General features: G+C 50.1%; 4 protein-coding genes across 4 annotated transcripts; 3 read left to right on the plus strand and 1 right to left on the minus strand.

The window, feature by feature from the left end:
- Positions 1 to 171: 171 nt before the first annotated feature.
- N7471_005473 (uncharacterized protein) lies at positions 172 to 474 on the plus strand (the record flags this gene model as incomplete). The annotated part of the gene is made up of 2 exons (XM_057278192.1): positions 172 to 294; positions 388 to 474. The coding sequence occupies 2 exons, from the start codon at positions 172 to 174 to the stop codon at positions 472 to 474; spliced, it is 210 nt and encodes a 69-aa protein (XP_057137802.1).
- Positions 475 to 3,532: 3,058 nt separating this feature from the next.
- N7471_005474 (KH domain protein) lies at positions 3,533 to 6,757 on the plus strand (the record flags this gene model as incomplete). Its single annotated transcript, XM_057278193.1, has 6 exons — positions 3,533 to 3,961; positions 4,049 to 4,330; positions 4,383 to 4,844; positions 4,900 to 5,224; positions 5,277 to 5,641; positions 5,696 to 6,757. The coding sequence occupies 6 exons, from the start codon at positions 3,533 to 3,535 to the stop codon at positions 6,755 to 6,757; spliced, it is 2,925 nt and encodes a 974-aa protein (XP_057137803.1).
- Positions 6,758 to 7,429: 672 nt separating this feature from the next.
- N7471_005475 (glycoside hydrolase family 2 protein) lies at positions 7,430 to 9,501 on the plus strand (the record flags this gene model as incomplete). The annotated part of the gene is made up of 4 exons (XM_057278194.1): positions 7,430 to 8,832; positions 8,913 to 9,055; positions 9,160 to 9,238; positions 9,318 to 9,501. The coding sequence occupies 4 exons, from the start codon at positions 7,430 to 7,432 to the stop codon at positions 9,499 to 9,501; spliced, it is 1,809 nt and encodes a 602-aa protein (XP_057137804.1).
- A 346-nt stretch (positions 9,502 to 9,847) lies between these two features.
- csmB (putative chitin synthase) lies at positions 9,848 to 15,807 on the minus strand. Its single transcript, XM_057278195.1, has 5 exons — positions 15,245 to 15,807; positions 12,794 to 15,191; positions 11,603 to 12,750; positions 10,241 to 11,547; positions 9,848 to 10,181 (listed from the first exon to the last, which is right to left on the minus strand). The coding sequence occupies exons 1-5, from the start codon at positions 15,538 to 15,540 to the stop codon at positions 10,084 to 10,086; spliced, it is 5,247 nt and encodes a 1,748-aa protein (XP_057137805.1). The 5' UTR covers positions 15,541 to 15,807; the 3' UTR covers positions 9,848 to 10,083.
- Between the last annotated feature and the right edge of the window lie 74 nt (positions 15,808 to 15,881).

A 15,881-nucleotide genomic window follows, 5' to 3' on the forward strand; every position in this document is an offset into this window, starting at 1 on the left:
TCGTCCTGTAGCTTAGCTCAGCCCACCGATTGAATCAATCATCATTTGCAAGATGGCATCTTGAGACAGACGAGGGTCATGTCCATGGGTCAAAGGCCACGCATGGGGGTCAACTTACCGCAGAGCTACAAGGGGTCCTTCTCGAACCCGCTATCTGGGTCCATCCCGAACATGAATCCATTTGTCGGGGCCATCAAAAAAGACCAGAGCACGCGTATGTGGCATCAAAATGTGGTATCTATCCCATTAGCCTTGACCGTCATTGGGCCACTGACAGAGCGGGATGGGGAGATGGTTAGTTGACGAGGGAAGATGCAGAGTGGTGAAGGGAAGGTAAGTCGTATGAAGAGATGGGCTGAAGGCAAACAGAGAATAGAGAAACATTAGGTAGGTGGAAAGCTCGCAGAGGTCGCTTCGTTTGCCTACCACGAACAGGCCATACACACCACACTGTCACAGCTATCTTCGACCTAACCCCAACTATAAGAATTTATTTTGACATGAGATATTGAAAACTTGTACTGGTCCTAGAGGGTCTACATAGTTTTAACATAAGATCAAATGGCGGGATGAATTCATGCTGGTGGATTGGGTATTGTTAGAGGTTGTTGTGATGAAGCTCAGGCATTGCTACCTCAGAAAACAATACTTGAGGCCATGAGGAAGTTCGTAGCTAAAATTTCCATTCTACAGTGTTACTATTCCAATCAGCTCCTCTGTGTTTGTCTGGCCTAGGTGCCTTGACAAGCTCGAATACAAATGTGGTCATGCTCATAGGTAGTATCAACATATAATCTTAGGGTCACTACAATCATTGAACAATTAATTTGGAAAAGGCTTCGACTTAGATTATTATATGTAACTACACCCGAGATACCAGAGATTAGTAACACTCCTAATATCAAAGGTTAACTGAACCTAGCCATGTAACCTAGACAATCCGCTGTTCTACCTGGTAGTCACGCTGATTCAACTGCTCGAGGATCAAATAGTCAAATCAATGAGTTCATGGGGTACTGGTGTTTCTTTCATCAATAGTACGTAGTATATACGATACCCGTGAACTGGTATTTGCCATTAGTACAATCTAGGTGTATTCCCGAGGCCACTAATGGTTGAGCAATTATGATACAGGGGCATGAATTTGTATCCTATAGCAAGTTGAAAGATTCGTGGCGCAACTGGTAGTGCCTCGCACCTATGCAGTTATCCTTATCGGGAAGTTTCATGAATTTCAGGTGTGAACTGATGGAAGTTGTCGCTATTAATAGCCGGTGTTAGATCACTGGCATACAACATAAGACTACTACTATCACATGAGAGAAATTGGATTGGACACTATCAAGAATGCTTAAGGCATGATTGTTTTTATAACATAGTTAACGACTAATAGTGATAGTTGTCAACCGTTTACCGACGTGGTCGACGTCCCACAATGTGATGGAGTACATAACTAACTAGTTAGTTCTGCGGTAGTCAAAGGTTATACATAGAAAAGTCTCTTGCACAAAGTATGCTTTTTTTTCCCTTTTTTCTGCCGTCTAGCTAACAAACTGAGAAGGGGGAGACAATATCTATGAAAACAGACATCTGAAAAGACTAACCGAGAAGAATCCGAAAACGACCACCAAAAAAGACATCTCAAAACACATCTAAAAGACTACCATAAAAATACTTGACACGGCCGCATAAGCGGCCGACTTTTCTTGTTAGAATACTACAACATACATGTACTAGTAATGATCGACGACTTGTAGCGGCCGATCAGCCTAAGCGATCCATAGACATAAATCCCGTGAAATTGAAAAGGCTTGTACTAATAAAAAAAATGGGCTGAATGATTCCTTCATATCACATCCACAATGGCGAAATGTGGCAAAAGTTGTAGTTATATATTCTACAATATACGTGCGGTTAAGTAGATAACCTGTTCTGCCGTACCAAGTTTACATTTCCGACTTTCTTTGTCCTAGAAGAAAAATAACTGAATCTTTCACAAGCTTTGTTTTATGTCAATTGATCGTTTTATTATCCTGAAGCTTGTTCGAATACCAAAACAGGCCGATGTGATAAGTCCCCTTCCACTTTGAAACCGGGGACGGGTCGATAACCCCTGCAGTCTGATTTTCAAAACCAAGGGTCCAGTCGGAATTGTCGAGTCCTTGATGAGCTGAAGAAGTGACCCACAACCGTCTATACGAGGAGATGACGTCGACTATTTGAGGGGAAGTTATTCCACCTGGACAGCTGGGCAATGGGTCCCAGTTCCCCCCAGTCCACTGCAGCATATGCATATCGTTGCATACGTTGAATTTACAATTACAAGAGTTGTGTATTGTATGTATCGGATGCGCAACAGGTTGTCCCCCGGGGCCGTGGAGTCTAGACATGTCAGAGATTAGAAGCGATAATCTAGCTTAGGCATCAGCGGTATGATCAACCTTTAGCTCCACATGCCTGACCAGGCTTGACCCCTCAGTTTTCCCATCGTCCGGCCCAGCCGGTGGCAGTACAGTGATGGGTGTCCTATCACCGCCTCTAGGCCAGTGGGTTAAGATACGGCGGCATACAGGGGTCTCTATCCCGGAGCCTATGAAAGGCTTGACCCGTGTATGGTAGGTACGGTACGGAATGATTCGGATCCCGAAGTGCCTGAAGCCTCCGGCACTAAAGCCAAGTGAATGCACAGCTCAGCCTTGAGAGAGAGGCGTAGAATGGGCACTTCACTGTAGGATCTCATCACTCTCATCACTTTCAGATTATTCACATTACCCACGTGATAAGGCAGAGTCGGTATGAGACAAGGTTTCCAGGGACTTAAATTCAGGATAATTTACTGAGATACTTGCCAGGTAGTTTATATGAGATGGGGATGTCTCTATCGGGTGCTAACAATCCATATTGAACATTGGCTAGATTCGATTTGCCAAGAAGACCCTTGCGAATGGACATTCAAGATCCTGCATTCTTGATAAAGGACAATGTGGATTCGAGAAAAAGATCTTAAACGAAGGACTTAAAGACCTTCTGAGACCCTTTAATAGCTAAATGTCTAAGGTCTCAACTAAAAAGGATTATATCAAAAACTGCAAAATCAAGTAGAAGACCCGCAAGGACTGACGACACCTATTTTTTTTTGGTTCTTGTTTTGTTCTTGTTTTGTTCTCCTTCTCTATTTCTAAATATTTTTCTATTAAGATATATACACATATTTTATATTTATTTCGATCTCATTTGCTTTTGTTCTCATATTAGAGATTTGCGTTGGTTGGCCCCATCGATCTTCGTTTCCACCATTCCCGGGTCGAAACGCCCACACAGGTCATTCCCATCCCTGTCGAGAACGGCCTGATTCCTTCCCACACCCCCCCAACCCAATCCATCCACACACTCTCTCTCTATCCCCTCGACTCGCTCAAGGGGTTAGAGATTTCTCTAAGTCATGCATAAGATATCCAACTTCACGGGCCAAGCCCGTCATGGTTGGGAACGAATGACGCCGACTTTCGGGATGTCTAGACCTCACACCGACATGGCTTTTCGCCGACCACACGGTGCGCCGCCCATGACACCGCCGACTAGCATCGATCCCACAGTCAATCTGTCCTTCAACGTCCCATTCTCGTCGACCCTAGCCGGCCCCGATGTCGAGGATGTGCTCCACGCCAGTCCCGGCGCCCTCCAGCGCTGGACTTTCCCGGAAGGCACACTGGAGGGCACATCGGTGCACCAGCTTCCCGTCCATACGAACAACGTTGAGGGTCTGCAGAGGTTATGTCGGAAGATCACGGAAGAGAAAGGAGGACGGGTGGAAGCGACGCTCACGACCTCCGAGGCCAAGGCTGTGCCATCGCTACAACGCCGGCCGAACGGCTTGGTGACCAACGTCTGTGTCACAGGTGATGGGGAGATGGCACGAAAGATGCGGGCGAGAATCTTGAACGAGACCCCGATTATGCTGGTACGTGGACGAATTTTTTTTGATTTCGACACCAGCAGGATTTTCAGGTCCAGAGACATCCCTTGCTAACATCGGACCGTTCACCAGAGATGTGCGACCGTCGATGTGGATATGCATCTCATTATAGATGGATCACCAAAAGGAATCAGAGCTAGCGTTCTCGAGCACCTCGACACTTTGGCCGCCTACACGGGGGCCGACATTTTCCTGCTGACTCCCAAACTCCACGATGCGGATAGTGCGGTAGTTTCGTCCTATGGCTACGCATCGGACAATGGCTTGGACCAGCGCTTCCGAGTCGCCATTTACGGCGATTTGGAGAGCTCGGAACATGCCAAAACCCGGGTTCTGATCATGATTGACCAAATAGTACGTCTTTGTGTGCGTGTCTCGTGAGACCGGCAAACTAACCCGAGACCAGCTCAAACGCCATGTGGACGCCATCAAACTGGACTCGACTATGCACACCTTGGTCTGTGGTCGCACACGCAAGAACATCAAGCTCATCGAGGCTGCTACAGGCACCGCCATTTACTTCCCTCCGCCTTTCCCCCAAATTTTCGGCTATATCCCCCCCGGTGCGAACCGTCGAAGCGAGGATGAGGTTTATATTACGGGTGAGACGCCGGAACAGATTGCTCGCGCTAAGCAGAAGCTGCGAGAACTGGTGATGGGAGTAAAGATTTTTGTCAAGGATGTGGTTGTCAGCTCAAGCAAGATCGACAATATCTTACTCGATCGTTTGGATAAGGTCCGGAAGGTGATGGAAATGAACGGATCTTATGTCCTTTTCCCGCAGCTGGGTAGCCAACGCGGCCTTGTTCGGATTCAAGGAACCGAGGTGTTGCACGTTGAGCGGACAGTTCGGGAAATCATGGCTCTGGTGCGTCTCTTTGTGATATTTTGACAGAATGATATGCTAATCTTTGAATTCACAGGCTGGTCAATTCTATAGCGCCTCGTGGTGGATCATCATGCCCGACCCCGCCCAAGGTGGTCTCCGTGCCCCCTCGACTGCCGATATTCGCTCCATGCTATCGGATATCTGCACCAACTCGGAAGCGGAGGTCAGCTTTGACAATCTAACATTCACGATCAACGGTTCCGATGATGCAGTCAAGGCTGCCATGACAGTCATCAACCAAATTCCTTTCGTGATGCGAAGCCAATACCAGATGCGGGTGAAGATTGAGCTAGCCAACGAGCACAAGGAGTTTGTTAGTGGCAAGAAGAACGGAAAGATCAACAAGATCATGGGACAGAGTGAGTTTTACCAGACATCCACCTGTGACACGAGATACTGACTCGCAGTCAGGCAATGTCCAGATTATCTTCGATGGTTTCAACGAGTATAACTTTTATATCGACGTGTGCGGCAACCAGTATGAGTCGACCAAGAATGGCCTGGACTTGGTTGAGCAGGAGATGCCTGCATCGATCTCATTCCATGTGCCTGACCAGTACCACAAGCGGATCATCGGAATTGGTGGACAGCATATCCAGCGCATCATGAAGAAGTACTCTGTCTTCGTGAAGTTCTCCAATGCCATGGATCGCGGCGGCATGGGCAAGGAGGATGACGACATCAAGGTTGACAACGTGATTTGTCGGACACCTGCTCGCAACGCTCAGAGTCTGGACCTTGTCAAGCAGGAGATCATGGACATGGTCGAGAAAGTTGTAAGTGCTTACATTACCCACAGCTTTGATCCCATAGAAACTTACAATTTGCAGGATGCCGAATACGTGGCCGAGAAAGTCGTCATCAACCGCCTATACCACCGTGAGCTATTGGCCCGTATGACTGAGATCGACGAGCTGGAGAAGAAATGGAACTGCAAGATCGAGTTCCCAAGCACTGAACTTGCCAGTGACGTTGTCACCATCTCCGGCCCTGAGTATCAGGTCCCCCAAGCGGTCGACGCATTGCTTGGCATGGTTCCAGAGAGCCACGAGCTTCACTTCCAGAGCTCAATCGAACTCCAGGACTACTTCAAGTGCTCTGATTTCCTTGCCGATGTTCGAACCAAGCTCAAGGAACAGTACGAGGTCGATATCAACGTGGATGTCGGTACCGATCTTCCTACTACCCACGAGGAAGGCTCCTCATCTCCCACCCCCGGGCCTGAGGACCGTGTGGTACTCGGATACACGCGCAACAACGCCGGTGGTTTGAAGGACGCCATTGACTTCCTGATTTCCCGCCTTGTTGCACATGGACTCGATGCCAACACCGTCAAGGGTGCTATTCCGCGCCCTAAATCCGACTCGTTCGAAGAGTCGCTGCCCTTCTTCGACTCGAAGCTACTGCAGCACGCCCCAGTGCCCCTCTCGACCGACTCGCCTACTCGGCCAAACTTCTCTGATGAGACCAGCGAACGAGGCTCGATATTCGAGCGCCTCCGCAAGCCCGGAAGCATCTCGTCCTTCTCCTCGTTCATCGGCCGCAAGAATCACTCCGCCTCGCCGGGATCATTCTTCAAACACGCCTCGAGCAACGCCTCCAAGGCCTCGCTCGTCTCCATGGAGTCGCGCGATAGCGGCTACCGCAACCCATGGAACGACTCTGGCGTGAACCTCCCCGAAGACGACGTGCCCGTCCTGGGGAGCTCGCACAGCCACAAGAGCAGTACCAGCAATGGCTGGCCCACGCGCTTCGACGCCAAGTTTCCCTTCGGCACTGCGCCGGGTGATATGACGCCCAAGCATGACCCGCGCACCTCTTTTGATAGTGGTCGTCCTAGCACTTCCAATTCTACTTCTGGATACCCGGCCCCAATTGGGCCACCGCGTTAAAACCAAAATATCCATTTGCAGCAGTATACCCTTTTTTGGTTGAGTTGTTTTTGTCTTATTGTCTTTTTTTTCTGCTTTTATTCTCATTCCCAGCGTGTTTTTTTTTCGGTTGTCTTTTTTGTTGGACTTCTTGTTGATTGATACCACGGAACGCAAGCAATGAAGGCGTCAGAAAAGAAAACGAGATATCCAAGATCTGCGTGCGATAGAGCAGGAAGTCATGGTCTTGACCATATCCTGCCTCTTTTTGTCTTTTTTTTTATTATTTCGCGGTGCGCATTCGGAGAAAAGGGAGGGATTGGATAGTCTGAATTCGTTGATACCAGGGCATCTGGCATCGACTTCAGAGGTGTTTTCCGATAAGTTTGGCTTTTATGTTGATGTTTTACTCTTTTGATATCCCCCAATCATCAATGAGATTTTGCCATTAGAAGACATTCTCCAATCTAAGTTGTTTTGAAGGAAGTTGTTATACTTCTTGTTTGAGCATCTCACATAGATCTGAACCCCGATGTCTCGGTATGCCCCCCGCACGGCGAGTGACGTTAGACGCGGGGTCGAAGTCAAGGCAACCTCTACTCTTCTCCAACACCCCCAAATATCATCAATTGACAACTCCTAAGAGACCATAAAACCCCATTGAACCAAACATAAACTCCTAGAACACCTAACATGGCAACATCCTACCCCCGCCCGGATTTCCAACGCACCCCTCTAAACTGGAACACCCTAGACGGCCCATGGACCTTCACTTTCGACGACAAAGACGAAGGCCTAACCTCACAATGGCACAAAACCAGCCTGGAAGGAAAACCTTCCCACCAGATAACAGTTCCATACGCCTTCCAAACCCCAGCTTCGGGGGTAAACCTCATCGAGGCGCACGAGGTAATGTGGTACGAGCGACGCATCACAGACATCCGCACAGCCGATCAAAAACAAAAAGGGAATAGACTCCTCCTCCGCTTCGGCGCCGTCGATTACGAGTGCTCTGTCTGGGTGGACGGTGTCCTCGTCGGCGGACATCGTGGCGGACATGTGCCATTCGATATAGATGTCTCCGATGCCCTGCCTGACGGCGCTACGGAGGCTCGTCTCACTCTGCGGGTTAGAGATTCGCCTTATGACATGACCCAGCCGCGTGGTAAGCAGTTCTGGAAGCCCGTTCCGGAAAGTATTTTCTATACCCCCAGCGGGGGTATCTGGCTCTCTGTTTGGTTGGAGAGCGTTCCAGCTATGCGGTTGCTATGTGGGAGTGGAGGGACGGTGCTTCGTTCTGATGATATCGAGGGCGGACAGTTGCATGCAAAGGTCCATGTTGCCGGACGTCGGGTTGGAAGTACGGCGAAGGTTGAGGTAGAGGTATCGCTTGCGGGCTTGAGTGTTGCAAGTGTGGACTGCGAGCTTCTGCGGGAGAAAAGTTTCGTTTCGCTTGATTTGGGTATAAAGGTTAGTGAAGCTGCGGTGACGAAGTTGAAGATAAGGAACCAGGGGCTGTTTGGTGTTGATGGAGTCTGGTGTCGGGGTGTTGCGCTCTGGGCTCCGGAGCATCCTGTTCTCTATGATGTTACGCTTCGGCTATTTGATGAGACTGGCGATCTTGTTGATGAAGTCCAGACTACGACCGGAATGCGCAGTCTATCCTGGCAAAACGGCGATGGAACATTCCGGCTGAACGGAAAGCCGTATTTCCAGATGCTATTCCTGGACCAGGGATACTGGCCTAAAACAGGCATGACACCCCCTTCTTCAGAGGCGTTGAAGACGGACATCGAGCTGGCGCAGAAACTAGGCTTCAATGGATGTCGCAAGCACCAGAAAGTCGAAGACCCGCGCTTCTACTACTGGGCGGACCGGATGGGCTTCCTCGTCTGGGGCGAGATGGCAAATGCCTATGAGTTCGACTCTGACTACATCGAGCGGTTTACCAGCGAGTGGACCGAGGCCGTGAAGAGGGATATCAACCACCCATCGCTGGTCACCTGGACGCCACTAAATGAGTCGTGGGGTGTGACTGAGTTGAAGCACAATATCGAGCAGCGAAATCATGTTCGCGCTCTGTACTACTTGACCAAGTATGCCCTGCCCGGTGGCATCTCCAATGTTTCCACGCTGCCTAGAGGAAATGGATGAACTAGCTAATACAAAAACGCAGGACCCTCGACCCTAGCAGGCCAATCAACGACAACTGCGGCTGGGAGCACGTCAAAACAGACCTAACAACCTTCCACGACTACAGAGATTCAGTCGAGCTGGGCGCAGCATGCGCCAACATGTCAGGGATCCTCGAACTGAAAGGTGGGCACGATGTTTTCACCAAACCAATCTACTCGGGATACTCCGGCTCTCTGCTGCTGCCGGGGAGCGGGACTGGGGGTACACGACCGCGAGTGACTCGGCAGACTTCTTGGTGCGATTTGAGAAGCTGGTTATGGCGGTTGTAAAGCCGGGGCATATTTGTGGGCTTGTCTGGACTCAGTTGTATGTTGCATGCATTATTCCTGGTTTTTGGCTTTGGGATCTCGGAAGTTCTGCTAATATGGGGTTTTCTTTTCTCTAGATGTGATATCGAGCAGGAGGTGAATGGTCTGTACACCTATGATCGTAAAGAGAAGGTTCCCGCAGAGAAGGTGAAACTGATTATGGATGCTGCGAGGGATCATTATTACCATCATGTTACGTCTCATCACTCGAAGGGGTTTAGGAAACTACTGGATCAGTATAAGCAGGTTGTGCATCGTTAGGTACTGGAATGGCCGTTGTGGTTTTGATGGATATGCAGTGACATGATACGTTCAAGACCATACCTAGGTAGTCGCCCGCAAGAGGACATCATGTTGGGTAATTTTAATCTATAATGTTGAATACTGAACTGTTATTTACATCCTCCTTTTACGGAATAGACAATAAAGGTTAGGGCATTCGTTTACTTATAGACTGAGAAATGAAGATGTAGCGCTTTGTCGATACCGAAGCACTCGATATATTTTCAAGTTTCCGTCAACCTGGAATGCAAGACAAAGCGAGGTCTGGTCAAATTAAGTCTGCGTCCCACGATGCAAGGTGTATAAAAAACACACAAGGCCCAAATTCAACATCATCAAAACATATATTATTGTCACTGGGCGCTAGAGAAAAAGATCCCATTAAGTGAAGACTAAAGAACAAAATAGCCCAAAGATCAAGACGCTGGATGCTGTACTCGAAAAAAAACCAAAGCCCCATAAAAACTCCAGAGATGCCGAGACCCCATATCAGAAAAATAGAAAGAAACGTGCTAGATGGATGTGGGTGCGGGATGCAGAATGCATATTACAAGTAAAATATCACATGTTAGCCAATTCCTGGTCGATCTGTCGGTCCAGGAAGGCTCGCTTGTCGCCCGTGAGCGAGGTTTGCAGGCGTTGTTCGACGAGAACGCGGACTATTACGATACGGTTAGCAAACTGTATGGTTATCATTAAGATTGAGTTAGGAACTTACCCTGCTTTTTGGTGACAGTGTCAAGATCAACCTCGGCCAGACAGCTGCGGATTGCCTCGGTGATGGCAATCTCATCGGGCCCACTGGCAGCACGGAAATCAAAGGCGGTGCTGGCGGGTCGAGAGGGGTACTGAGGCAGGGGGCTGCGAGAGCCAGCATTGCCGAGGAGGTTATCGCTGCTCTGCATCATGCCGACGCTGTGTCTGCTCGAGGCCATCGGGTTGTCCTGGTAGGCGCTGAGGCCACCCATGGACATGTGACGGGAAGCCTGGGCAGAGTGACCACCCATGTGAGCGCTCATCTGCGGCATGTCCGTGTAGCGGGACAAGTTTGACATGTGCGAGTTGCGGTTGCCGGGGATGTTGCTGCCGACGAAGGGTGCGGGCGACTGCGGGGGCAGGTAGGGGTGGTGGCGGCCCTGGCCCGGGAATCCGGTGAGAATGGTGGAGGCTGGCTTGACGGATGAGTACTGAGAGTGCATATCATCCATCTCCATAGCCATGTCGTCGTACCGGCCGCTGGTGTAGACCTTCTCCTGGCTGGCGCTGAGGTCGCCGCGGCGGCCAGGGAGGTTATTGGCCATGGCGTAGTCATCCCAGCGCTGGAGTGGGATGCTGCGTGGGTCAAAGGGCTCATCTTCCACAGCGATGACTCGCTTGTCGCCCTTCTCGCCGATGACAACACGGGTGGTACCCCATGTGAAATCGTCCTGTTTCCAGAAGGCATACAGCGGCAGGATGAAGTTGTAGATCGGGTACGCAAGAAGGTAGATGATCATCCATCCGATGTGTTGCCACTGCCGTTTGACAATGAAGATGATCGCTTGCAGACCATATACACCAGCCAGCATGATAATCGAGATCATAGGGAAGGGACCCGTGTGGCTAGCAACACGGTAGATCAGGTAGGTGAGGTATACGCAGGTCGCGGGAAGGATGAGAGTTCCCACCAGATCGACGAGAACGACGAAACGCATACTGAAACAGCAGAAACCGCAGAGGTCTTCCAGAGCTGCCAGTTCCACCAGGTTGTGGATTGTGGAGTTGATCCAGCGGCGTCTCTGCGACATAAGCACACTCCAGGTCTCAGGGGCGGCTGTGCTTGCGTAGGCATCGGGAATAAACTTGTACGACATCGCTGGGAAGTGTTTGGTCATGATGGTTGTTAGGTACCGATCCTCACCAAGAGAGAGGAGGTTCTTCTTGTGCAGGGTGTCAACATCATTATCAGCGTAGTCGTGAATGACTTTGTCCGAGATGATGAGAGGACGTCCTTTGTCCGCAGTTCGAAGGCGATACATGGTGAAACTAGACATTGTTAGTATCAATTTATTTCCAAGAGAAAAAGTATATAGGGACTTACCATCCAGGAAGACAAGTAACACTGCCGAAGAGCGACTCAAATGCCTTAGCCAGGTGATGCGAGATGTAGTATTCGTAAACCTGAATCATGGTCCACCAACTACGTTCCTCGTTCTGAAGACTAGTCTCGCCGCAAATGCCGGCGATCTTGGCATCTGCTGCACACGCGGCGACCAAGCGATTCAGAGAATCCTCCCTGACAGTGGTATCTGCGTCGACCATGAGACAGTATTCATATAGCTCTGGATCTACACCGATGACGTTGTTGATTTGGTGGAACATTTCCAGTTCAAGGGGCGACATAGGTGAGCGGTGGTGAACACGGTTCAGGAATTGCATGAGAAGGACCTGCGTGTCTCGCTTGCCACGATTGCCAGGTTTGGACTTGCGCTGCTCGGATTCCTTGCCAACCTTGACGACCACAATGTAAGGCACGACATTGCCTTCGTACTCATAGAGTCCAGAGTAAACCTTGCCGTAGTTCAGCTGCTCACTTCCCTGACCGAGGGATTTGCATGGCAGGGCCGGTGGGTCCATCTTAGGATCAACCCCAAGAATATCCAGAATGATCTTGGGCGTAGGGCGGTCATTTCCACCACCAACGATCATACCATCACAGATGACAAAGATCAACTTTCTCTTGTTGTCGTACTGCAAGGCAGTCAGAGAATCGAGACCTTTCCGAAGATCGTTCTCGCCCTCAGTGTATGCGGGAACCATGCAGATGACGAATTTGTCCTGAGGCGTGGGCCGACGTTTGGATCCCAGCTGCAGAGCTGCCAGGAACTTGATCAGGATGACAGAACAGATGAGAATGGTGAATGTGAGCAGGATCCAGTTGTTGACTGTGCATCGTGGACTGTCACGGAAATCAACTTTGCCGACATAGAAGACAAAGTCGAGACATGTCTGGGCATTCCTGAAGTCCGTTGTGTCCTGCCATTTGTCGGTGACATCTTCGCCCATGTTGTTCTTGAAGAGAGCAGTCAAAGTCGACGGCAGCCAATTGTATTGGTCGAGATTGTTCATCCTTTTTAGTGTATAGAAGTAGTCCGTCAAGTCATACACCTTTTGGTCCTTGATAACCCAGTAGCGGGAATCAGCGTCGGCCTGCTTCTTGATGGTATCCCTTGTCCAAACCACGTCACCCTTGTAGTATGTACCAATCTTTGGCAAGAACTTCTTTTCATACCAGGTATCCTGGTGAAGTACTGTGGTGGTTGTTAATGATTGTTTCCCCCGATTTGTGCTCGGCCGTAGAAAGGACGATAGCGTCTGTTTTGTTGTGCTGCAGGGCCATCGTATCTGATTTAACAAATGGGGCACAATAACGATTGAGAGGCGGGGGAAAGTAGGCATCTAAAATCTGTCCTCCAAATTGTTGCATGTTGTCTGAGCTTGTGTCTACTCCAATCATGTCACTGTGCTGTGTGCGCCAGAACTTGCTGATGTCGTAAACACGGCCGTGGATGCCGACGAAGAAGTCATTATCGGTTGTATGCCAGCCGACCTCCTTCTGATTCCAGGCTTTGTCCTTGTTGGGACAGAGAAGGTCACCAAAGGCAATGATATAGAAACAGACAATGGCGTTGAAGAGCAGAATCAAAAACACAAGAACGAGCTTTTCTCGCCAGGCCAGGCGGACATCCGGGCGTTTCATGCGGCCAACGTATCGAAGCACGAAGGAAGGAATCCAGAAGGTCAGCGCCCAGACAAAACCAGCCCAGAGTCGACGGCCCCAGGAAATGGTTTTCTTCTCAATGTGCTTCGGATCACCAAACTCAGGGTCGAATTCACCGATGTACCGGCCATATTCGTCGTAGTATGCAATGTCTCCTTTCTTGTCGTCACCTTTCCGACCCAAGCCGTAGTCACCGGCATTGGCAGCGTTGGTGAATGGCGCACTGGGCGCAATGGATTTGGCACCGCCCATCACACTCGGGGCCATGGCGCCGCCAGGTGGCATGCCAAGAAGATTTGAATTTTCATGGATGGCAGTGCCATCTGGGGTGAAGCCGGTCTCGTACAACGCAGGGCCGTACATGAATGGATTCACGTGAGCCTCTTCTGGCTTGAGATCCAGCATACTCTCCGCTTCCCACCATGCCCCCTCGCGCATCCAAACGCGCTGTTCACCGACGACAGCATCGCCATTGCTCCAGCCTCTCTCGATGATCCAGTTCTCAACACCATCCTGGCCTTCGGCGCAACCCAGTCGGGCATACCGTCCGACAAACTCTTCCACGTCGAAATCGGCGGTGAAATCGAGTTGCTTCAAACGACGGTTGGCCCATTCCGGGAGTCGCCAGTCTCGCAATTGACGGGAGACTGCACCCGCAGACCATGCTGTAGGTGCCGATGACGCGAGCTGTTCCGGCATGTCATCAGTCGGATGGAGGGAGAGGTGGTACCAGACACGGCTACTGTTTAGAGTGGTGGCAAGATCGAAGCGGCCGCGTTTTCCCACGGAGATACCTTCGGTATCAACGGGGAATAGAATGCGTCGGAGAAAAGCGTCAATCTCAAGTTCAACACCAACCTTTTCCAGTACCCCCTGCCGCTTGTCGAGATCGTGTTCGCGTTCTCGCCCGGCAAGGCCTGTGATAATATTGAGGTCTGGTTCAACTTGGGCCACTGCAGAGTTCATTTCACTAATGACAGAAGCTCCAATGGGTGGGAGGGGAATTCCATCATCCTTCATTTCAGCATTGAGACCAAGACCATCATCGAAGATACCTCTCATCATAATCGCCTTACCGAGAGCCGGTCGTGGAATATCGACTACAGTCAGGTTGACTGTGTCATCGTTTGACCATTGTGCTGCACCACCCCCGTTGCTGGAATCGTTTTCCAATGCAACCTGAATGTCAGACGTGATGGCTTCGTTTGCTTTGCTGATGACCCAATCGACCAGAGCCTCGTAGATTCCGGCGATCAAGACTTCCCGCTCATCAGTGGAACATTTATGAAGAAGGATTTCTGGATCAATTCCCAGAAGACCCCCAGCATCCTCACAGACCTCTTCTAGATCTTCCTGGTCCACCTCGAACCCAACTGCATTGCCGAGCTTAAGGAGACCAGCAAGGACTGATAGCAAACCTCGCTGAGCAGCACCTTTAATGCCAATGGATTTCAAGGAAGCACGGAAGTCTTCTGCAGCAGCAGAATCGTCAGCCGTGGGTAGATAGTGTGGAGGATTGTACGTGTTTGATCGGTTGAGCAAGGTATACGCAGCGGGGTCTTTCAAGTCCAAAAATTCACGCTCTGCAGCTGTCGATGTAGAGGTGAGAAGATAGTAGAAGGCATCAAATGCACGGTAGCCGGTCTCAGGCTGGATTTCTAGAAGACCCTTGCGCACGTTGATGCCGGAGGTAGACAAGGCGAAGGAAAGGCCAACGACAGATCCTTGCAAAGACAAGGTGTAAGTGGCGGCCAACGCAGAATGAAGAGAGTAAGAGGGGTTGAACGAGGTGACTGCAGTGAGGAAGGGTCGTATAGCGGAGAGCGCGATCAGAGCTACCTCCGGTGTTTCCACTGGGATCGCCGCGATAAACGGTTCTAGCAATGAGGGTATGGATTGATGGAGAGCACTATTCTATGTTAGCCCCTATGTGTCTTCAGCTAAATGCACATTTCAACATACCCTAGAACAACGCAGCCATCCTCGGCCCGGCGTCGGGCATGTTCCCAAGCTCTGATAGCCAGATCACGGTCGACCGTGGCGCCAGTTCGCCCATCAGGTAAAGTGGTTGCTGCGGTCACCCATGTATTAACAACCAGGCTCGTGGCTGAGTCTAGTTGATATGGTTGACCTGCAGTATAAAATGAATGCAGGGCATTCAATAACGTTGTTGTTGAAACCTGAGTTCCATGTTGTGGTCTGGGTCCGGCCGAGAGACCCGTGGACTGCGTGGAGAAGACCGAATAACGGTTCGACATGACGAAGGTAAGGTCGGAGGGTCAACGATGTTAACCGCAAGATGCGATGTCCGGCCTGCTCGTTATCAGAACCGCATGGGGGTACTCTTTCTGGTGTTGGTCCTTTGTCTCGCAAAATGTACAGTGGGAGTTGACGTGTGGAGGTTGTAAGAGAGTTGGGTTTAGAAGGTCAGGGGTGGACGATCAAGGATTTTGGATAATTGAGCGAGCGACTGGAGACGGAACTCCTGAATGGGTGAGGAAGAAGACAAAACAACTGAGAAGAAGTTCGGCGTGGGGAGAAAGAAATCGATGGAGTTGAAAATTACAGGGTATGGAAAAATACCGTCGATCCTGACGAT

Source organism: Penicillium samsonianum, assembly GCF_028829775.1.
Source record: "Penicillium samsonianum strain IBT 33392 chromosome Unknown utg000003l_segment0_segment0, whole genome shotgun sequence".
In the NCBI taxonomy this organism is placed as follows: domain Eukaryota; kingdom Fungi; phylum Ascomycota; class Eurotiomycetes; order Eurotiales; family Aspergillaceae; genus Penicillium; species Penicillium samsonianum.